The sequence below is a fragment of the Carassius auratus genome, chromosome 7 (genome assembly GCF_003368295.1).
Source record: "Carassius auratus strain Wakin chromosome 7, ASM336829v1, whole genome shotgun sequence".
Classification (NCBI taxonomy): Eukaryota; Metazoa; Chordata; class Actinopteri; order Cypriniformes; family Cyprinidae; genus Carassius; species Carassius auratus.
The window spans coordinates 22,234,484-22,258,813 of record NC_039249.1 but is presented as its reverse complement, the minus strand read 5'-3'; the positions used below and the strand labels follow the sequence as shown (position 1 = coordinate 22,258,813).

Here is a 24,330-nt window from a genome sequence, read left to right as displayed (position 1 = left end):
TCACCCAGGTGACCTGGCCTGGGGTGATCAAGACCCAACCTGTTCACAGCATCATTAAGCCATGGATCACCCCTTTTTATCCACGGCAATCTTGAAGCTCTTTCTGTAGCCTCTGTAGCAAGTCTAATGGTTCCTGTCTTCTGTTGTCCACTCAACCCTAGTGCAGTGAATGCTCTGTAGAGGTAGCGGCCAGCAAACCCCCTGCATCCAACCTCTACAGGGAAACCGCAAGCTCTCCAACCCCTCTCTCTGTACTGATCAATCAACTCTTTGCACCTGTCACTTTTCCTCTGGAATGCCTCTTCCATTCGATCTGTCCAGGGTACATTCAATTCTATCAAAGCAAGCTGTTCTGAAACCTCAAATAAAATGATGATGTCAGGTCACAAAGATGTTACTAAGATGCGATTGGGAATTTCAGCTGCTTCTCCAGGTCAACTAAGAGCTGCCAGTCCCGTGCTGTATGAAGAAGGCCTACTGGAGCTTTGTGCTGCTGTGTTGGCTGCTCTCCTTCTTTCACAAAGCGTATTTCCTCCCTAACTCGATGATGGTGCTTGCTATTTGCAATGGCCAGGGATACACCCTCCGCTATTACCATTAGAACCGGGTCATGGCACCAGCGATAGCAGCCATCCCCATGAGCCTTTGGGCAGCAATTCAGAATGTGTTCTAGTGACCCTTTTCCATCACATCCATGCCCCTTGTTGCCTCATGCCTGCCACTTTACTCATGCAGATTTCTTCCACTGTTGCCCTCAAGTCATCCTGCACAAGGTATCGCTTTTCCTTGTCACATGATTTACTGTAGTTTGGCATTGAAAAACCAATGAGCCCTGCTCTTTCCCAAGCCACTGCCCCCTCCAGCTCCCTAGAGGCTTTCCACTTTTTTCCTGTTCGGGGTCATTGAAGTCTCTATACTGCATTGTTTCTCTGGTGCAGGAGACCATTAACTCCTCTGTAATGCAGCTGAAAGTAAGGTGAAGGGTATTACTCTTCCCATACAGAGCTGTAGTATTCAAGCTGTAAGGTGATCAGAGCCATCTGCAGAGATGGGTACTAACTTTCCTCTCCATAAGTTCAACTGATGAAATCGGCACTTCATGTACCAGCAGAGGCCATAGAATCCGTGTCAGGATGCCATACTGGTATATCCAGCACTTTAACTTTTCAGGCAAACCAGATTTATCTACATTTTTGAACCACTTCTCAAGCTCACCAATGGATGACTGGATAGCGGCTGTATCTCGGATGCTGTGGTCAAAGAGGTATCTGAGACTCTTCACTGGCTTCTCACTAATGGTTGGAATTGCGGTGTCCTCCAACATGAAGCGGAACTTGTCTATGATTTCTTCAGGTCAAGTGATCTAGATTTGGCAGGCTTGAACCTCATTCTTGCCCACTTGATGAGCGTCTCCAAGCCTTGAAGGATCCATCTGCTGCCTGTCGAGACTGTGAGGTCATACCATGTGTAAGCTCTTATCAGTGGTTGGCGTACCCCATCTTGGACAGCGGGTCTCTGCACTCCACCTAAACAGCTTTGGCATCTGTTTACATGGCCAGTGCAAAGAGGATTACTGAAATTGTGCATTCAGTAATGATACCTTTCTCCAGGCGATCCCAACTTGATGTTACAGACCCATTAGAGACTTTCAACCTGAAATTGTTATAATAGTCCAGGTTGAGGTCTGTGATCTTACTGAGGACATGGTGCCAGTTCAGTGCAGTCTCTACCAACTTATGTGGTATGGACCCATATATCCAGATCTCCTCTGTTCTCCCATGCTTCTCTGATCAGCTGGGTGATTCTTCCAGTGTGCTCAAGACAGCCAGGCATCCCAGAAGTCCCTCCTTTCTGCACTGATGTATCAATGTAACCATTTTTAAGCAGAAAGTAAGTCATCCGCTTGGACAGAATGCTGAAGAAGAATTTGCCCTCAACACTGAACAACGAGATGGACCTAAATTGCTCAGTGTTTGTGGAATTATCTTCCTTGGGTATCCACACACCTTCAGCATATTTCCACTGGCTTGCAATAATTCCACTACGCCATATTGTCCACAAGAGTTTCCTGAGCAATCGCAGCAGATCTGGGCAGCAATTATAAATTACATGGCACGCCACTTGTTCCTGGGGCTGAAATGGGTCTCGCTGCCCTCACCACCTCCTCGATTTGAAATCAACCTTTAGGGCTGGTGGCTCAAGAAGGGCCTTTTGCTGTTCAAGGTCCATCTCCCTATTGGCATCATGCAAGGTGTCATAAAGGAACTGAAGTCAGGGCTTGAGGGCGACTGTCCGCATCACCTTTCCAAATGTTTGACGCAAGGTGTGGGCCGTTTCACTCGTACTTCTTGCTTTACTCTGCCTGGGGCTGGGGCTTCTGGTGCCTGGAGGTACTGGGCATTGTGGGATGATTCCGGTGATCTCTGTGCATTGCACTATTGGCTCTTGTGCTGGGCAATAATTAGATAATGATAATTAACGTGACTAATTTTCCTCAATAAAATGATATGAAGAGTTTCATAGATGTTGGATGTTATAATTATGCATCAAATGCGGAACAAAACGTGACCCATTTGAGACACGCCACACGGATCATTTATCTACTTGGAACAAAGTTCAAACTGTCGTGCAGCGCGAGCTCACTAGAGCAGATGTGTTTACTCAGTCAAGCGAGCATTAAGCAGCGCTGTGAGATCCACTGCTTGAATTCAGCGATGAACATAGCTGACTTCTTAAAACTACGTTTAAATGGGTGAAACACTGTGCAACGACAGTCAGAAGGCTTTTCAATCTAAACATAATTTACCAAATAGTTGTTTTTACCATGGCATTGAGGTGTTATGTGTGGTTTTAACTGTGTCCATCATGATTTAAATGTATGGTACTATGGGAGACCAATACTTAATTAAAAAATAAATAAATATATATTTTCTATTTAGATGTTTATTTTGTTAAATGTATAGTTCACCCAAAAAATTTAATTGTCATTTATTCAACCTCATGTAGTTCCAAACCTGTATGAGTTGCTTTCTTATGTTGAACATAAAAGAAGATATTTTGAAGATTCCTTTGTAATCAAACAGTTGGTGGTTACCATTGACTTCCGTAGTAGGAAGGTATTACACTATGGAAGTTAATTGCTCCCCTGGGGGTATTTAATGGAGTGTGTGTCCGTAGCTTAATTTGGGTTCTTCCTCTCGAAAGATGAAATTTGGGATGCTAGCCCTCATTGCCCCAGTTGCCGTTAGGGATGCACCGATCATGATTTTTCATGGCCGATTCCGATACCGATTTTTTACAAGCAAACTGGCCGATTCAGATACCGATTTCCGTTTTTTTTTTTTTTTTTTTTTTTTTAAGCAACAAACAAGACAGAAGGAAAGTGTGCATAAACAAGATATTTGGTATTTAATAGGCCAAACTTGCTTTTGGCTATTGAAAACAAGAACTGTAACCATCTGAAATTAACAGCAGTAACTGCACAGTAAGTAGCCTACATTCAGTACAAACATAGATGGAACAGACATCAGCATTTAGCTTTTGTTTTTGAATTGTGTTGAAACTACAGAGAACTGGCCTTAAATAAAAGATTAACTGTAACCATGTGAAATTAAAGGCAAAAACTGCATAGTTTTACGATCCAAACAACACAATCAACACACATTCAATAAGATGTTTCTTAAGCACTATTCGGACGGGACTAGTTTTCTAAACTACGTTTGAGTTTCGATTCTTACCACCTGACGTCTGTGATTTTCATGTACCAATTCGGACGGGACTAGTATCTCCGTGTTTATTACAGAGGTGGGAGGGTCTGATTTGTGCATCTGGGCGTCACAGAGATGATGCGCTCTGTATGCGGGCATTGCATTCATTCAGAATGATTGCCTTAGTATTATTAAACAATAAATACTAAATGGCTAGTATAGCATGTATAGCTAGTATGCTCTTGATTTTATTATTTGTATTATTTTTTATTATTATTTATTTTCCGCTAAGCAAATATATCAAACATCTGCGCGGTAAGAGCATCTACGGTAATTCACGTTGGCCAAAACACAAGGAAACGCGTTGTGAAATAAAATATCACCGGCAATCACAGACATTCGCATTCGGACGGGATTAGTTTTCTCAGAGGATCACTGAGTTTGCTGAAAAACGGTAGGTAATTTGCTCTGGAATTATCACAGAGGTTGTGTGAGAAAAACACAGACGTGGCAGATTCGGACGGGATTAAAATCACCAAGTACGTCTGTGAAACGCAGATTTCTCTAACGACCCCCTGTGAAACTAGTCCCATCCGAATAGGGCTTTAATCAGCATTCAGTATTTGTTTTAGTTTTTAAATTTGGTTTTAAATAAAAAAAAAAAGGTCTTTACCAGTGAGACTAAATAAAAGTATGCTATATAAATAAGTTTTCCAAAATGATAAAATAAAATAATGTTGGTGTGAATAAATAAAGATGCAAAGTGTTTCATTCATCCAATTAAAAAAAAATAAATAAATAGGGTAATGATTCACATCTATATTTTTTATATTTTTACTTGAGCCAATGAAAAATAAATAACTTATTGTCTCAAGTAAAAAAATATAGATGTGAATCATTACCCTAAAATGTTTTAATTGGATGAATGAAACACTTATTTTTTTTCAGTGTGCTACAGCAGGTGATTTTTAAATCAAATTAAGTCTAATTCTAAGTCTAATTTTAAGGTAAAATAAAAATAATCATCCTAATGTAGAACTGACGTTTATGGCTATTCAAATGTGTATGCAAGTTCTAATAAAAAAAAAAAAAAAAAAGCATTTCAGTTTTGTCACAGTTTAGTCCGTTTTGTTTCTCATCCAGCGCTTGAGAAGTTGATCTGAACATCTCTTCACGGCCTACTCGTGTTCAGGGCGTGCACCGGTACAGTATATGCTCATGCAGCTTTAGTGGGCAGGAAAGGGACTCTTATTTGTGCGCCATTACAACAACTGCTGATCGCTTCCTGCTATCTGTGCCTCAGACATGAAGCTCTGCACTTCCAGTGCTGATCTGCTGCCAGGCGGCAAGGACGTCGACCGGAAGTTGAAGTCGGCTGCGAGCTGCCATCTTGTAGCAGAACTTCACTTGCATTAGCATCCCATTGACTTTGCATTCATTTTGCCGTCACTTTGACAGCTAATAACTTTACATCTGAGGCGTTTAAAGACTCCACTTGTCCATTATTTATTTCTAAAGATACACGACAGTGTATAAAGGGCTCCATTTCCTTATGTGTTACATTATGGCCCGTAGAAACAGTTTTTGTAAAAATAGGCTAACGATTGCTTCATAACCACTCGACTCTCTGTCGCACCGTAGAGAAATTAACCTACAGACCAGAGGAGTATGGAGCCAAAAGAGTATCAATAAAGATAAATGCACACACTACATTCACATATGCACACATAGGATTCATAAATACACACACAGGATACACAAATGCGCACAAAATTCACAAATGCACACACAAAATTTAAAAAAGCACAGAAGATTCACAAATGCTTACAAAATTCAGAAATGCACACAAAATTCAGAAATGCACACACAATTCAGAAATGCAAACAACATTTACAAATGCACTCAAGATTCACAAATGCACAGAACAAGATTCAGAAATGTATTTCTGATGCACACACACATATATCTTGATTTACAAACTGCTTGCGGTCTGTGAACTTCACTGCATTTGTGTGTGAATTTTGAGACTCCTCTGACTTGGCTTGACACACAAATGCCTTTTTTTAAACAGGGAATGATCTGCAACCAATCAGATATCTCCCTTGTTTGAGCCAATCACAAGAATGCACCCCATGAGGGGGATTGTTCACTTATAAGCCGGACACCCACTTTGCGCAGCAGGAGACTCACTTTCCGCAGCCGGAGAGTCACTTTCCTCTCGCAGCGAACGACTCACTTTCCTCACGAGTCATGCAGCGAACGACTCACTTTCCTCACGAGTCACACACGGAACGACTCACTTTCCTCACGAGTCACGCAGCGAGCGACTCACTTTCCTCAGCGAACGATTCACTTTCCTCACCCAGCGAAGTAGAGCGAACGATTCCCTTTCCTCACACAGCGGCGATTCACTTAGCGCAGCCGGAGAGTCACTTTCCTCTCTCAGCGGACCACTGACTCTCTCTTCATGTAGGGATCGAATATTATTAGGGCTGCAACTAACGATTATTTTGATAATCGATTAATCTGTCAATTATTTTTACGATTAATCGATTAATCGGTTTATGTACTTTATATTTTAGTTTTTTCCATTTTTTTCCCAAGTAAATTATTAATAAAGGGTCTTTATCATTCAGCATAGATTTTTAAGAGATTTTAACCATTTTGCATTGTCATATCCTCATCAAAAATATACCTGGAGTTGTTTTATTATGTTAGTAATCCTTTGTCGAACTCTTCTGCAATCAAAACACTGACCCATACTCTAGCAAAATTAACAAGGAGATTTCAAATATTGTTTTCACCATGGCAGTCCTTAGAGCTCCTAAAGTAGTTTAACATCCCAAACAAAGCTTCAGGAATTTTTGAGAACATATTTTCACGAAGTATAAGGATAAAACAGAATAAAATTGCAGTGCATTTTTTTTTACTTTCATTAAAATATTTCAATAAAATGAAATAATTGCCTATTGCAAATTTATGAATCCATGGTTAACTTTTTTTCTGCAGTCACAGTCTGGGCTATATGTATTGAGACATTTTTAAATGTATATTTTGTTAAAAATTATAAAAAATAAACCTGAATTGTAATCTAAACATCTGTATTTCCATACAATTTCATAAATAAGTAGGCTATAATATGTGCACCACAGGCATATAGCGCTGTGTGAACGCATGTGATTGGCTTATAAGTAAACAACCACGTGCGTTCTTGTGATTGGCTAAAAGAAGGGAGACATCTGATTGGTTGCTGATCATTCCATGCATTTGTGTGTCAAGTCAAGTCAGGGGAGTCTCAAAATTCACACACAAATGCAGTGAGGTTCACAGACCGCAAGCAGTTTGTAAATCAAGATATATGTGTGTGTGCATCAGAAATACATTTGTGAATCTTGTTCTGTGCATTTGTGAATCTTGAGTGCATTTGTAAATGTTGTTAGCATTTCTGAATTGTGTGTGTATTTCTGAATTTTGTGTGCATTTCTGAATTTCGTATGCATTTGTGAATCTTCTGTGCTTTTTAAATTTTGTGTGTGCATTTGTGAATTTTGTGCACATTTGTGTATCCTGTGTGTGTATTTATGAATCATGTGTGTGCATGTATGAATCCTGTGTGTGCATATGTGAATGTAGTGTGTGCATTTATCTTTATTGAGACTCTTTTGGCTCCATAGAGGAGAAGCTTGCAGGCAATTAACTTAATATGGCGTACTGGCGTTACATTTTAAAATACTATACAAAATAATTAATAAGAATACTTACTCCTCTTCACTCACGCCAAAGAACTCCCCGCTCAAGCTCGCCGTCTCTGCAAGATTAACGATGGCAGTTTGCACGCACAGCCATTTTGAAGATTTACATCTGTCAGACAGGTTGTTGACGTTATCAAGCTTAGTTTGAGTCTGCGCGTCAGAAAGGGAAGTGCTAAAAATTGCTAAAAATGGGCTTCACTTGTCTCAATCGAGTTCCAGTGGGGTCGCTGTGTCCATTTCTTTTACTGTCTATGTCGGCTCCCTGTGTCCTCCACACAAATGACATGGCGAACGATTACAATGTAGTCTGTGCACGTGAGCGCATTTCCGGAAAAATCGGCTGAAAAAAAGACCAAAAACCGATTTATGGCCGGTCAACCGGTGCCGTGCTGTCAGCTGTCTCTCCAGTAGTCACTGACCTGTTTTTGGTTGTCAACCAGCCTACTCCTGGCAGGCCCTGGCACAGCCAGAAACAATATGTGAATAATACATTCTGCAGGTGCGCTGGGACACATTATCAGTGATGCTTCTCATATATACATCAGATTAATAATCAGGACAAATATGCCATGAGCACCAGTTGAGTAATTTAGAGTTGGTTTGATTCCTTTATCTGAAGTGGTGTCCCAAGTTTAATTGATTTAAATTTGTTTCCAGGACCGTCTAAAAAAATATCAGATTAATGATAAAAAAGCCTTCTGCATCATGCAGAATAATAGGGTAATTTACAGTTGGTTTGATACCTTTATCTCAAACGGTGTCCGAGTTTAATTAAAGTAGGTAGAGTATATAAAACATGACACATGGTTTCAGTTCTGTAAATAAAAACTATAAAGACATAATCTGTAAAACTAAGCCTTGTGCATTATAGGGAATAATATTCTGAATAATTTACAGATGGTTTGATAACTTCATCTCAAACTGTGTCTTAGAGTGTAATTCAAGTTAGTACAGTATGATAAACATATCAAAAATATGGATTCTGTACTGTATATAAAATCAATACAGGCATAATCAGAAAAAACAAGACTTGTGCATTATAGGGAATAATATTTAGAGATTTTTACAGTTTGTTTGATACCTTTAGATCAAATGGTGTTGTTGTTGAATGGATTTATGTTATAGCATACATTTAATTTTTTTTTAAATTACTGTATTTTTTCCGCACTATAAGGTGCACTTAAATGCCTTTAATTTTCTCAAAAAACGACAGTGCGCCTTATATATGGATCAAGGCTTCTGTCAAAATGTTGACATTCCCTTTAGCACAGCTCCATCTAGATGCATGATGCAAACCCAGTCAACCGTTTGACTGTAGTATCTTCTATTCTATGCGCCTTATAATCCGGTGCGCCCTATATATGAAAACAGTTCTAAAATAGGCCATTCATTGATGGTGCGCCTTATAATCCGGTGCGCCTTATAGTGCTGAAAATACGGTATTATAATACACATAATGGTTATTCTAAAACTGGAGCATTGTGCAATAACAGGGATTATTGGTTAAATAGTATAATGACTTGTAGTTAAAGTGTTAAACTAATTTATATGGTTAATTAATAAAAAAATCTATATATATTATAGAAATTAAGCCTTGTACAATGTAAAGGGCATGTATTTGTCTATCGTTGAGTTAGGGGCGCACACCGAGTTTAATTGGTATAAAACCGCCAAATGAATGTCAAACTAACTTTACCGCAGTGAGGTACTGGAAGCTTTTATTGGTTTTAATGGATTTTTATTGATCCAAAATATTAGTCAACATGCATACGTACATATTTAAATGCATAATATGTGTGTCTGATTAAATTTTACTGTGCATTACAGTGTGTTGTGAAGTTTGTGGGACATGTAGTCTCAGGCCTGCCACACACACACACACATACACACTCAGATGATGCGAAACTGCTTGGATAAAACAGACTTTAGCCATTTAAATAAAATTGAGATGGCACACATCCCCTAGCATGTTTTCCTTACATTGTAACTATCTACACACAACTCCCTGCATACACAGGTTCATAGAAAACTGTAACATTGTTTAAAGTTTTGTCTCCGTCTCATGTGAGTAATGGCAACGCTCATAACATCATGGTGTCTGTTAGCCAGTGGAAGCTAAGAATGGAAAAAATAATGGACAGTTTAAAACCAAGTCGTTCTGACATTTGGGGGAGCATCATTATTTGGCAGTGAATGTGTCTGACAGGTGTCACTATAACTTTTCACGAAGCCATGAAGTGGAGGTCCCCTCAGCAGGCTGCTTACACATTGCGTTTTTCAAGACAATATAAGATTTCAAACGCTTTCGGGTATTATGCATCAACAAGCCAAACCAGTTATAAACTAATTTGTAGACAATAAATGCCAAAACCTTTGGACACGCCTGTAGTAGTAAGGAATGAATAAGCCTTAATCATCAAAAAAAATGAGTATGTCCGTTATTTATGCATTCACTGTTGGCACATTTTGAAATATTATTGAAGTCATTGAAACTATGAACTTGCCCACATGTAAGTTTGAAAATTGTCCGGTGACAAAATAGTGAACAAATTAAAACTCTCCTGTTTTAGAGTTTCATAAGCTGTGTCCAAATTCAGGGTCTGCATCCTCCTTAGGATCCTTCCTACCCGGTTGAAGGAGGATGGGTCCTCCGACGACAGCAAAAACCGGAAGTCGGTGTTTGTGAATTTGGACAGCCTACCCTTCTTTCAGTTCCCTCCCTTAACCGTTGCAACTTGCTCATATCCTGTCGCCTAGCAACCGTGACAGCGCCAAGCAAGAAGCGGGTGAAGAGCTCATCGTTCTCTCCCCGGAGCTTTATAAACACTTCTGTCTGCTCTTTCGTCCTTAGAAGCGTTAAAACAGCTTCAATCACTAACAAATAAACTGTGTGTAAGGGGATATTCACACAGGCAGTAAGGAAGAAGCTAGTTTACGAAAGTAAACGTTTTTTTTTTTACATATACACGTACACATGTAAAAAAAAAATGCTTAATGCTAAAACAAAATGCCTAACTAGAAAACCACTGAAAATATATCTTTTTGAAAAGCCAGTTTTTAAAAAAACATCGAAAATAATACTCCTCCCCCACTCCGCTACCGCTCGCTTCGTCCTGCCGAAAAGTATTATGGGATAGGTAGGACGCGAAAGGATCCATCACACCCATCCTTCGAATTCGGGGAAAAGGAGGACGCATTTGTGGGCCGCATTTGAAGGATCCTACGAATTTGGACAGCCTTCGTCGCGGCGCTGTGACGTAACATCCTTCAAATGCGTCCTCCGAAGGATGTAGACCCTGAATTTGGACACAGCTATAGTAACACACTAGGCTTTTCTCAACCAAACTTCATGAAGAGCCACCTGACACTGTTTGATTTCACTATTCAGTCCAATTCACACATTAAAATAATTCTTATTAACTTTGTCGATTTATATGTGAATACATGTATTTGTCTACAAATTAATTTCTTTAGATAATTTTTTGGTTTTAAAGGAATAGTAACCCCAAACCTTTTTATTTTACTCACCCTCATGTTGTTTTAAACGGTTTAAGATCATCAGTAGGGATGTAACGGTTAACTGTAGGCTGAATGAAAATCGATTCAAATATGTGACGATTCAAATTAGTTGAGAATGAGATGCTATACAAATCGCGATTAGATTTAGTGGTAGGAGTTTATATGAATGCATGTCTGAGGGGAACTTACTGTCTTTAGAAAAGTTTAGATGGTATTTTTTCTTTTTATCTTGTCTTTATTTTTAAGTTCATAAGTGCAGCGCTGCTTCGTTTACAGAAACCAAGGAAGGCTTTAAGTGCCACCTGCTAGCAGAGAGTGAATATGCATCTCATTCAGCTCGTCCGTTGTTTCATTCAGATTTTTTTTATGTATAGTTTCACAAAACTGAAGTCAAACTATTCTTTTTTTTTTTTTTTTTGCTTCAAAATTTTACAATTAACTAAACTGTAATTAAAAACTGCTTATGTAGCATTAATGCAGCATCTTTGTTTGGATCATGATTAAAATGCAGTGGTTGCCTCTTATTTCAAATGGAAAGAGTACAGACAAAGCCTTATTTTGTTTATATGAAGAGATTTTATTTGTGTTATTTATTTGATTTGGGGCTTGTTTTAAAACTTCAGTCTAGTTTTCTTATTTACATTTTACACTCTATGTAGTATATTACTATGGTGAAATTTAAATTTCACAAAGAAATTTACGGCATTTTGGCCAAGCAATTATAAATGGACACGTTTAATTAATAATTTGTCTTAAATGTCATTTTGTTAAAAAAAAGAAAAAAAAAGTAAATTGAATCGAATCGTGAAATCAAAATCGTGAATCAAATCGTCAGTTGAGTGAATCGTTACATCCCTAATCATTAAAAACATGAATTCAGTCAAGTGTGTCCAACTTTTTGTCTGGGAGTGTATGTATATTTAGTGGTAACTTTCATATGAATATTTGCTATTTGTTTGTTGTAGATTCCACCGCAGTGAGGAGCATGCGTACATAATGAAGCGGCGCTTGGAGGATCAGGACACCGTGATCGGCTCTCAGCGGCAGCTCCCCGGGGGTGTGGACGGCTTTCAGCACCGCGTCCTTAACTCTGCCTCCTCCCTCTACGAGACTGCACCAGACAACATGCAGCCTTCGTCCAGCATGCAGTACTCTGTCTCACAGACCTATCAGGTACAAACGCCATCAACAGTTTTGCATTATTTTGGTAAATATGACTTTGTTTTTATGTATTAAATATTATAAATAAACATTAATATAAAATAATAGTGTAAACTTTATTTAAAGAATATGTATATAAAGAATATGTGTGTATATACAGTGGCATGCAAAAGTTTGGGAACCCCTTGGAGAATCTGTGAAAATGTGAATAATTTTCAAAAAAACAAGTGGGATCATACTAAATGCATGTTATTTTTTATTTAGTACTGTCCTGAGTAGGGATGCACGATTCTGGATAAATTGAGAATCACAAATTTTTTTTGGTCTCATATGGAGATCACAATTCTCCTACGATTCTGAACTAATTAAAATTATGTGGGACAAAATGTTATTGCTGCAGTCTATTTAAAAAGGTCTAATAATCTGATTGAATTATTAAACATTTTGATATACACTACAAGTCCCAAAGTTTTTGAACGGTAAGATTTTTTTCTGCTCACCAAGCCTACATTTATTTTATCCAAAATACAGCAAAAGTAGTAATGTTGTGATACATTTTTACAGTTTAAAAAAAACTGCTTTCTATTGGAATATATTTTAGAATGTAATTTATGCCTGTGGTCAAAGTTGAATTTTCTGCATCATTACTCCAGTCTTCAATGTCACATGATCCTTCAGAAATCATTCTGATATGCTGATTTGCTGCTCAGGAAACCTTTTTTTATTATTATTACTATTAGCATTATCACAAGTATATAAATACATGCTTTTATTTGGAAGGATTCTTTAAATTGATCAAGTGTGATAGAGACATTTATAACAAAAGATTTCTATTTCACATAAAGTTTGTTCTTCTGAACTTTCTATCAAAGAAACCTGAAAAAAAATCTACTTATCTGTTTTCAACATTATAATAAAACTAATAATAATAAATGTTTTTGAACAGCAAATCAGGATATTAAAATAATTTCTGAAGATCATGTGACAAGACTAGAGTAATGATGGTAAAAATTCAGCTGTGCATCACAGAAATAAAATTACACTTTAAAATACATTCAAGTAGAAAGAAGTTATTTTAAATTGTACAAATATTTCAAAATTTTACTGTTTTTGCTCTACTTTGGATCAAATAAATGCAGGTTTGGTGAGCAGAAGAGACTTCTTTAAAAAACATTACACATCTTATGGTTTAAAAACTTTTATCTGATAGTGTATATATAATATATTTAAGACCCCAATTTTTTATATTAGAATGATGAAAAAGTTGTTTAAGTCACTGATTCAACGACTCACTCATAAACCTACTTCACTTGTTTCATTACTGGATGAATCAGCATTTTTGAACGATTCTCTTGAATGAAAATGTCATTCGTTGACAAATACATTTTTAAGACACTTGTCGCTACCTAGTGGTGAAATAATGCAATCGACACAAACTTTATTTGAAGCGCAGTACTTTCAAAAGGGGATTTTCTCCATTTTGAACGCTACAATATAGACATAAATGTTTATATATGAATTATAAACTGTATCCCAGTATTTCTGTGATAATATGAATGACTGTAAGACAGAAATAATACTTTGTACCATATTTTCCGGACTATAAGTCGCACTTTTTTCCATAGTTTGGCTGGTCCTGTGACTTATAGTCAGGTGCTACTTATTTATTAATATTAGTTTGACATTAACCGAGAGAAATTAACCAAGAGTTCACATTACCGTCTCCAGCCACGAGAGGGCGCTCTATGCTGCCAGAGATGCTGCTCAGTGCTCCTGTAGCCTACACTGAACACACAGAGCGCCCTCTCATGGCTCTAGATGGTAATGTTTTCTCTTGGTTCTTGAGTGCGACTTATGTTTTTTTCCTCATCATGACGTATTTTTGGACTGATGCGACTTATACTCAGGTGTGACTTATAGTCCAAAAATTCGGTAGTTGAAAAGTTTGTGAAGATGTTTCTTAACCAAACATGCTAACTGCTTTCTCTGTGTCAGCAGCATTGTGAACACTGATTTGAATGATCCGGTTAGAGCTGTAATCGGGCCTTAAAAGTTAGGCCCGACATGACCCGAGCCCGACAGGTTTCGGCCCGCGCCCGACAAGTACATTTTGATTGACAGCTTTTTTAAAGCCCGAACCCGTTTACAGCCCGACATTATTCAAATGTGCGCACGCACACAGCTCTTTTGCCTTTTGTCAACAATGAGTAATTTATTCATGTTTTAACATAATTTACTCATAACTAACGTAGAGACCACTTGGAAGTTGGAATAAAGAAATAAAATAAGTCCTCTGTGACATCGTAACATCTCAGCATTCTAGACATAGGCTCATTTAACCTATAAATAGACCAACGCACCAATAAAAATGAGTCATTTAAAAAAAATTAAATTAAGATAAATTTTAAATTAAGATGGGTATTTGGCAATAACGAAATTAAGATAAAGGCTCCGCCGGATTTGCTTTATTTAATAAAAGAATAATGCCAACATTAGCGTAAATACTCTGTCAACATTATGCATTTAAGACTCAATGAATATTTAGTTATCATTTGAAAAACCTTTACTCACAGAGATTAGGCTAAGCCTACATGTTTTTGTGGAGGAAAATGATTGAAATTTTGCTGTGCTGCATGCGCTGAATTAAAGTGGCAGCGCATTGTTCGCGGTAAAAATTAACATGGATTGACACGTAAATGCAATCATTTCACAATAAATGTATACTAATTAAAGCCTACTGTGTTTCACACGCAACACATGGGTTTTGGCTAGATTTAAAACAAGAAAAAGAGCTAATTTAGAGAAACAAGGCAACATTATATATGCACTTTTATAGAGGCGTTGCAGATTGTTTCAGCAACTTATTATAAAAACCTAGCAGTCAAATGCATGAGTAATACGTTGTTTATATTTGAATTTATATATGTCTATGAAAGATTGTTACAAAATAATGAACAAATGTTGTGTTTTGTGGCTTAAACAGCCGCGGATCAGTAGCGGACTGCAAACGCGTCCTGTGTGAAAGCAGAATGAGTCCGTGCTGATTCAGCACCACATACGTAACGCACACGGACTGCATACGCACTGCAGACGGATTATATGTGAAACAGGCGTAAGACTTTGTCAAAGGTTTAAAACAGACTTGGGGAATCGTTGTCATTTAGAAATGAGATTGAGAGGGTGTCTGAATCAAGATCACAATATTTTAACGATTAATCGTGCAGCTCTAGTCCTGAGTAAGATATTTTACATAAGATCTTTGCATTTAGTCCACAAGACAAAACAAATACAGAATTTATTAAAATAAACCCATTCAAAAGTTTGGTAATCCTTAGTTCTTAAAGGGTTAGTTCACCCAAATAGCAAAATTATGTCATTAATAACTTACCCTCATGTTGTTCCAAACCTGTAAGACCTCTGTTTATCTTTAAAACACAGTTCAAGATATTTTAGATTTAGTCCGAGAGCTCTCAGTCCCTCCATTGAAGCTGTGTGTAAGGTATACTGTCCATGTCCAGAAAGGTAAGAAAAACATCATCAAAGTAGTCCATGTGACATCAGAGGGTCAGTTAGAATTTTTTGAAGCATTGAAAATACATTTTGGTCCAAAAATAGCAAAAACTACGACTTTATTCATCATTGTCTTCTCTTCTGTGTCTGTTGTGAGAGAGAGTTCAAAATAAAGCAGTTTGTGATATCCGGTTCGCGAACTAATCATTTGATGTAACCGGATCTTTTTGATCCAGTTCACCAAATCGAACTGAATGTTTTAAATGGTTCTCCAATCTCCAATATGCATTAATCCACAAATGACTTAAGCTGTTAACTTTTTTTAATGTGGCTGACTCCCTCTGAGTTCAAACAAATCAATATCCCGGAGTAATTCATGTACAGTAATTTCCGGACTATAAGCCGCAACTTCTTTCCCCCGCTTTGAACCTTGCGGCTTAAACAACGACGCGGCTAATATATGGATTTTTTTTTTTTTTTTTTTTTTTTACACATTCTGTGACATGCTCAGTTTTTTGGCGGAATGAAGCTTTCATTAGACCAATGAAATTGCCGAACGGGTTAAGGTCAAACAACTTTTCTTGTTTACTATTTAGATTAAATCGAGCGCGCTCAAACTTCCCATCATTCTGATTACGGTAGTCATTTTGTCACCCTCATCATGGCAAAGACAAGGAGAAATGCATGATGCAGCTTTCAATTTGAAGGCAATTGATCTGGCTGTTGGGAAAGGAAATAGAGCTGCTGCACGGGAGCTTGGTCTTAATGAGTCGATGATAAGACGTTGGAAACTGCAGCGTGAGGAATTGACTCAGTGCAAAAAGACAACTAAAGCTTTCAGGGGGAAGAAAAGCAGATGGCCCGAACTAGAAAATGAGCTCGAAGACTGGGTCAACACACAGAGAGCAGACGGCCGAGGTGTTTCAACTGTGCAGATCCGACTGAAAGCCAAAACAATTGCCACCGCAATGAAGTTTGAGGATTTTAGAGGTGGACCATCGTGGTGTCTCAGATTTATGAGACGTAAAGGCCATCAGGGTACGGACGAGTCTATGTCAGCAGCTCCCTCCCGACTACGAGGAAAAAGTTTCAAACTTCCGCAAATTCACTGATGCAAAGATAGCGGAGCATACCATCGGCCCGTACGACATCATAAATATGGATGAGGTTCCTCTGACGTTTGACCTGCCTCTCACTCGGACTGTCAACAGGAAAGGCGAATCATTCGTCACGCTGAAAACAACTGGGCATGAAAAAACGCATTTCACCTGTGTTCTGAGCTGCACGGCATCGGGAGAAAAGCTTCCACTGATGGTGATTTTTAAACGCACGATGATGCCGAAAGAAAAATTCCCGAGAGGAATTGTTGTGAAAGTCAACAAGGAAGGATGGATGACGGAAAGCCTAATGCATGAATGGATTGGATGACAAGTGGGGAGAAATCCTTCACTAAAACGGGCCGGATGCGAAGAGCAACTTATGGTCAAGTCTGCCAGTGGATCCTGACAACGTGGAGCATTGTCAAAAAATCCACTATCATCAGCGGGTTTCGAAAGGCTGGACTGCTGCGTGTTGAAGAGCGCTCAGCGGGGCATTTGCCTCCGGATGAAAGAGACGAGAGCGACAATGAAAACGATCCAATATCGGATGAAGCAATTCTGAGGCTGTTCAACTCCGACACCGAAGGAGATGACTTCAGTGGTTTCAGTGCACAGGAGGAGGAAGATAGTGACCAATGACTTTCTTGGTAGGCTTCTGTTTACTGCAATTTTTTTTTTTTTTTTTTTTGTGACAAGCCGGTTTTGGTTAAAGCCAGTTTATTTTTGTTACAAGCCGTGTTTCGTTAAAGCCTATTTATTTTTGTTACAAGCAGTGTTTCGTTAAAGCCTGTGTTCTTAAAGCTTATGTTCTTAAAGCTTATGTTCAAAATATTTATTTTTTTCTAATTAAGTGGGTGCGGCTTATATTCAGGTGCGCTCAATAGTCCGGAAATTACGTTACTCAAACAGTACAATGACTGAACTGCTTTGAAGAGAGAGCTGAAGGTGAACGCCGAGCCAGATAACGAACAATAGATCTATCTGTATCTTCTGTTGCTTACGAAGTGTAGAACTAAAAAATGCATCTGGAGCATCAGTGAATGTTTGAAAGGTTTATATTGAAACCTATAAAGGTTTCAAATATGCGAAAGAAGCTGGAGAACTGAAGAATCTGCAGGACCTTAAAGATTTTTCTGAAGAACAGTTCTTAGTTTAACTGTTCAGAACAAACAACGGACTCATGCACAACCATCACAAAACAGAAAGACAGTCATGGATCATCTAGGTGACAGCACACAGTATTAAGAACCAAGGGTTCCCAAACTTTTGAATGGGGTTATTTTAATAATTTCAGCATTTCTTATTGTGTTGTCAACTAAATGTAAACATCTTTTATGTACTATATCTTACTCAGGACAGTACTAAATAAAAAAAAAAACATGCATTTAGTATGATCTCTCTTATTTTTTTTAAATGATTCACATTTTCACAGATTCTGCAAGGGGTTCCCAAACTTTAGCATGCCACTGTATATATTGGACAACATTTTAAAAACACTTGGAATAACTAATAGGTTTCAGTTGTTTTTGTTGAATTGGCCTCTACAATACCCATAAAATGAACTATTGCCGGAACTACCTGCGACGGAAGGAATCTGGACAGTTTTATTGTACATTCAAAGTAAAGCCGTAAAGCACATTTTGGGATATATTGAAATGAATGAGAATTCATCACATAGTGTTAAAGGGAAATTAAATTTCACTTTATGTAAGCAGTCCTGATAATTAACCATTTCTCCTTCTGCTCTAACAGTTATCAGTGGCCCAGAGTTCTGGTGGACATGGACATACCAGCAGTTCAGCTGTGCACACTGGGCCTCATCACCATGGGCCAGCTGTCCAGCCTGTGGGCCAGGGTCATGCTCATGCTACCCCTACCCTTACCCCTGCCCCTGCCCCAACACTGGGTCAGCAGCAGTTTCAAAGGCTCAAGGTAAGAGATCTGTTTAGAAGATCATGGGAATTATCTGCATTCATTTAGATGGATTGAGAACTGAGATGTATGTAATTTCAGGTTGAAGATGCTCTTTCCTATTTGGATCAAGTTAAACTTCAGTTTGGCAATCAGCCGCAGGTCTACAATGACTTCCTGGATATCATGAAGGAGTTCAAGTCTCAAAGGTCAGTTAGAGTTTTGTTTTTGTTAGATTTTTTTGTTCTTGGGGCTTGTTTGGTTTCTGAGAGAGAGAGAGAGAGAGAGAGAGAGAGAGACAGAAGGGGAGAGAGAGAGAGAGAGCGAGAGAGAGAGAGACAGACAGAGGGGAGAGAGAGAGCACGCGTGCGAGAGAGAGAGAGAGCACTAAAGCATTAAATCAAGCAAGATGACGAATGGTACAGGTTTTTATTTTTATTTTTTTATAATTTATTTAGATAATACAAACTACAATTCACGTTTGAAGTAATAATTAACATAGATGAATCCTAAAAACTAAAAATGCATGAGCAAACATTGACTTTTCACTCTACACCTACCTTTGTCTAGACATAAGATTTAGTCTAAGATGTAGCACTACGCATAGATTGTGCAACAGGTATTAATTCTACGCACAGCTTAAAGCAGATTTTACATCCAGCCTAGTCTTACTACAGGGTGTATATCCTGCTGGTGCAACCGACCCTTGGGTGTTTTTATTGTCTGCCATCTCAGCAAATGAGGACATAAATACATGAACACCATCCTCAGAAGTGCTCTGGGAGTCACTTGATGAGCATTTTGCAGTTTCATTTGAGTAAAACTATTGTAAATCAGAGCAGAGCTCAACACTGAGCCGCACGGTGAAACAGCCAATCAGAGCAGAGTTGAACATAATTATTCATGACCCTTCCAAATAAGGTAAAAACAGACCCTTTATTTCTAGGGACAAATCCTTGGGTTTTAAATGGACATTTTTTGCCCTTACCTAAGCAACATACCTTCTATGAAGATATCAGAGAACAATTTAAAATATTGTATCAGTGCATCAACACACTTCTCACTGCTGCATGTGTGCACTTGGATGGGTTAAATGCAAAACACCAATTCCGAGTATGGGTCACGATACTTGGCAAATGTCACGACTAGGGCTGGGACAACGCGTCGACGTCATCGATGACCGCGACGCGTTGTCCCAGCCCTAGTCGTGACATTTGCCATGTCACAAATCGTCATTCCTTCACCGCTGTTGGTTAGATTTTGAATGACCAGTAATCATTCTGTCTTAGTGTAAGGGAAACGGGTCAATTTAGCTCAAAGGGAATCATTTAAGATTTTAAAAGGAATTTGAACAGAATCACTGTTTCACGGCTGATCACTGAAACGGCCAGCGATTCACTGAACAAGACGTTTGACATCAAATCTGCATGAGATTAAATCTAATGAGATTAAAATTCTATTTGATACACCAGTACAGATCAGAGTCTGGAGGTACTTGTGTTGCCTGTGTAACGGGGTTCCCCTTGTTGTCATTGAAAGGGGGGTTTCCCGAGCTTGCTGATTGGCTGGAAGTTCAGTAGTCGTTGACGTCTTGGTAAGCCCATGGTTGGGCGTCGTCTGACGATGCGGCTTTGTGGGCTGGTTGAGGTTGAACGGGCACTCGAGGTCAGACTGGAAGACGCAGAGTTACAAAACTTTACTTCGAACACGAAACTCTCAACGGAAAAGAAAAGAAACTAAAGTAAAAGAACAGAAGTAAAGTTTGACGAGACTAGGTGGTGTTTCTTCTCATCGTGGCTAAGTAGCAGCAGGCGTGCAGGACGATGCACGCTGGCACCGCGCTCAAAGAATGCTTAAAGTGATGACTAAAAGCATGACTAAAAGCAGGCTAAAAGCCGGCATGACCAATAACAAAAGCTAAATGCATGCTAAAAGCCAAATTTGATGGTGTCATGAGTATTTAAACTGGCCTTTTGGCCACACCTCAAATGTTGTCTTGACCAATTAGATATTGTCTTTGCTTGGGGAATCATAAATCATGTTATCTTATCAAGCATGTGGCCCGAATTTTCCCGCTCTTGCAGGGTATAATTTTGGACATGATTTCTATAACAAGAATATGATACATTTTACAAATAACTGATGGTCAGAAACATTTCAAGCAAGCAGTACATACTTGAAACACATACATACTAAACATGAATATGAATCCATAAACTATTCAGTAGTTATTAAAAAGGCATACACAATAAGCAATTAAAAACATGATAGTCAAATGTGTGGGTTTCATAAATTGATATAGAGTTAAGCAATGGACTGATATTCCTTTAGAACTCCTTTTGAGTTAATTTTGATACATCTATAAAAGAAAGTTCATGTGCCATTCTCTGACATAAAAGGTCCGCTTAGGAATTTTAGTCTGGTTCTGCTAGGTGGGGGGAGCCAATCCAAGGATCTTGTTTACTCTCATGGGTTTACATGTGATGGTCGGCTGTGCAACTCTTTGACCACCAATCTTGATTACTTGCCCCAAATTTGGCAATCTCTTCTCTGAATTGAAATTGTCAATAATTGTTCTAATGGTGTTAATGTTGAAAGCTGTTCTGTGAAAGAGTTGGTTGGTTATCTTGATTCTGACTTGTGGCACTAGGAATTGATTTACAACATCCTGTTGCCTTTCTGAGGAATTCGGCTCCTCATGTTTCAATGCTCCTGATTGAAATGGGAGATTTTGTAATTTTCAGCATTACATTTCTAGAGTAGAAATTATACAAAAACGTAACTTTATTATCATGTTAAAATTAAATAATAACATGATTACAAATGTTTTAATGAGGTGTTTTTAATTGCAGATCTTTAATATTTGGTGTTAAGAATTTAGGAGAAAGGAATATCCATACAGGGCTTTTCTTGCAAGCACTTTTATGATTGTGTTCTTAAACTCAAGGATACTGCAAATCAAATACCATAAATGTACTGCTCTTGTGTTGTCAGCATTGATACACCAGGTGTGATCAGCAGAGTCTCCCAGCTCTTCAAGGGCCATCCAGACCTCATCATGGGCTTCAACACCTTCCTGCCTCCTGGCTACAAGATTGAGGTTCAGACCAATGATCTGGTTAATGTGACCACTCCCGGCCAGATCCACCACATCACCCCACATGGTATCTCTGTTCAAAACCTTCCCATAACCCAGCCAGCGCAGCACCAGACTCAAACAGCAGCTCCCACCAGCACTGCAGCCTTGGTCATCCCTAGCCAGCCAACCCCTGCCAAGATTAGCAAGGTAAAACTGAGATGTTTTACCCTCTGTACATATTTACCCTTGTACATTTGCAAAGTTGTTTAAATTCACTTTATTTTCCACAGCCAGTGCAGTCTCCTGCACTTACCCCAACGAGCCAGCCTAATCCGTCCATTCCCTCATACGCCTCCCCGCGCTCGCCTTCGGTCCAGTCCCACACTCCCATCAGCAGCAGCACTGCCGGTTCAACCCCGCTGCAGAACAACCAGCCTGTGGAGTTCAACCACGCTATCAACTACGTGAACAAAATCAAGAACCGCTTTCAGAACCAGCCAGAGGTCTACAAATCCTTCTTGGAAATTCTGCACACATACCAGGTGAGAGCTGAGGCACAGAGGACAATATCTGTATGTCAGTATGCTCTGTACCGCTGTGTAATACAACCAACCTTTTTACTCACCCAAGTACGCTATCAAAAGTTTGGGTCAGCAAGACTAATTACAGTACTTTTTTTTTTTTGTTCTGTTTTTTGTTGTTGTTCAAAACCATTTAATAAATCCTACCAACTTCAAATTTTTAAACAGTAGTGTGTTGGGATGCACCTAAATATATATTTTTTTACCTCTACCTACCACTTACCTGATCATAAACCTTTTTAATGTTTTGTTGCTCAGATATTTTCCTCTTTTTGTTTACCTGCCATCTCTCTCCATCTATAGTTGATCTGCTAATATCCATCCTGTGCACTCAAAGTGCTCTCTTCTCTTTCATTACAAGACATGTCCCCTTACTGCTGATTGTCCACAAGTGTTTTTTAAAGGCTTTTTAATAAAATGAATACCATATGAGCAGGTAGGACAATATTTATGGTAACATAGGAACTGAAAAAAAAAAATGGTTTTATAAAATGATAAACTTTACAATTCAGCATTTATTATTATTTGTATTTTTTAAAAAGGTTGTCAAAAGTATCAATTACATTAATTTAAACAATTATTAATCGTCATATTAAACAAATAGTACCGTATTTTCCGCACTATAAGGTAGGGGTGCTCGGTTTGTGATTTAAAAGCGTTTTTCATATATTGCTTTGTGTACCTTTAATTATGATTTTTTTTTTAACATTCTAGCAGACATCATACCAACAAAGCACAGTTTAACATGAAAGCTAAAAAAAAAAAAGAACTTCAATTTATTCATTTTATTTTGGCGGAAACCTACAGGAAGACTGCTTTTTGTGGTCAACAGCAGATTTATTAATAATGTTTGTCACACATATCACATAGTCACATGACTTCATAAAAAGGTTACTGAGCAACTGAGGAGTATCACTGTTTCAGGGCAATTTTTTTTGGGACTTTGAACCCTGGCTTACAGGCAGATATCACCTCGAGCTTGTGGCGCGCTGCCAGAAAAGATGCAATACATGCGTGTATTACAAAACAATATTCTGCAGTTTATTTACTAATTTGTGTAAGGACGTTTCGTGATTTCAATAATCTTACAGTAATTAATGACATGAGATACAGCACTAAACAGTCTCTCGCTGTCAGTGCATGTAATGATTTTTGCGTCTTCCTCCGACAGTAATAAACACTGCCTCCACACTACTGACATGTTTGCTGCATTAGTGTGCTCGTCTACTTGATCTCGTCTTTCTCTTATTTCTGTTACCGAACATCCGGTGCATCCCTAGTGGTGTGTGTTTACAGGCCTTTATGCTGCATGCTTATGGTAAACTTGTGCTTTGTTTGTTGTACAGAAGGAGCAGCGTAATGCTAAGGAGGCAGGGGGAAACTACACACCCACTCTCACAGAGCAGCAGGTCTATGCTCAGGTGGCCCAGCTTTTCAAGAGCCAAGAGGACCTTCTTTCAGAATTCGGCCAGTTCCTGCCAGATGCTAACAGTTCAGTGGTGGGTTTTGAGATCTGGCCTGTTGAGATCTGTGGTAATAATATCTATATTATTATATCTGTAATATCTCACTTGGTGTTTCTCTCTTATCCTCAGTTATTGAGTAAGACTACAGCTGAGAAGGCTGAAGCTGTGCGTATTGATCATGGGGTGACCGTAAAGAGACCTCAACTGAACAATAAGCAGAGGTTTAATCAGAATGGATGTCCAATTCGTAGACATCCAGGGCTGCCCACTACGCCCCCTGTTAAGGTAATTTTGAGTAAAACGTGAAATTAAAACATTGAAAATTGCTGTTTGTTTTTTTTTTGTTTTTTTTTAATTGTATTATTCATTATTATTATTATTATTATTCATTCTATTATTTATTATTGTACCAGCATTATTCATCCTCTTTTAACTCCTCAACAGAAAAAGCAAAAATTGGGAATGGGAAAAGACCATTCGCTGGCTGAAGCCAGTAAACTTGGAATTGGTGCTGAATCTCTCTTTTTTGAAAAGGTGATTGCTT

General features: G+C 38.5%; 1 protein-coding gene across 2 annotated transcripts in view; it reads left to right on the top strand.

Annotated features, from left to right (window-relative positions):
- Positions 1-24,330, top strand: part of sin3ab (SIN3 transcription regulator family member Ab) — a 51,542-nt gene that overhangs the window by 6,100 nt on the left and 21,112 nt on the right. The window contains exons 2-9 of one of the 2 annotated variants that reach the window (XM_026267929.1): positions 11,944-12,151; positions 18,502-18,681; positions 18,763-18,869; positions 21,655-21,946; positions 22,030-22,281; positions 23,667-23,819; positions 23,916-24,071; positions 24,231-24,320. In XM_026267929.1, coding sequence (XP_026123714.1) covers positions 11,975-12,151; positions 18,502-18,681; positions 18,763-18,869; positions 21,655-21,946; positions 22,030-22,281; positions 23,667-23,819; positions 23,916-24,071; positions 24,231-24,320 — 1,407 coding nt within the window. In that variant the 5' untranslated portion in view covers positions 11,944-11,974. Of the gene's footprint in view, positions 1-11,943; positions 12,152-18,501; positions 18,682-18,762; positions 18,870-21,654; positions 21,947-22,029; positions 22,282-23,666; positions 24,072-24,230; positions 24,321-24,330 lie in introns of both variants that reach the window. The other variant, XM_026267928.1, reaches the window with a different exon arrangement.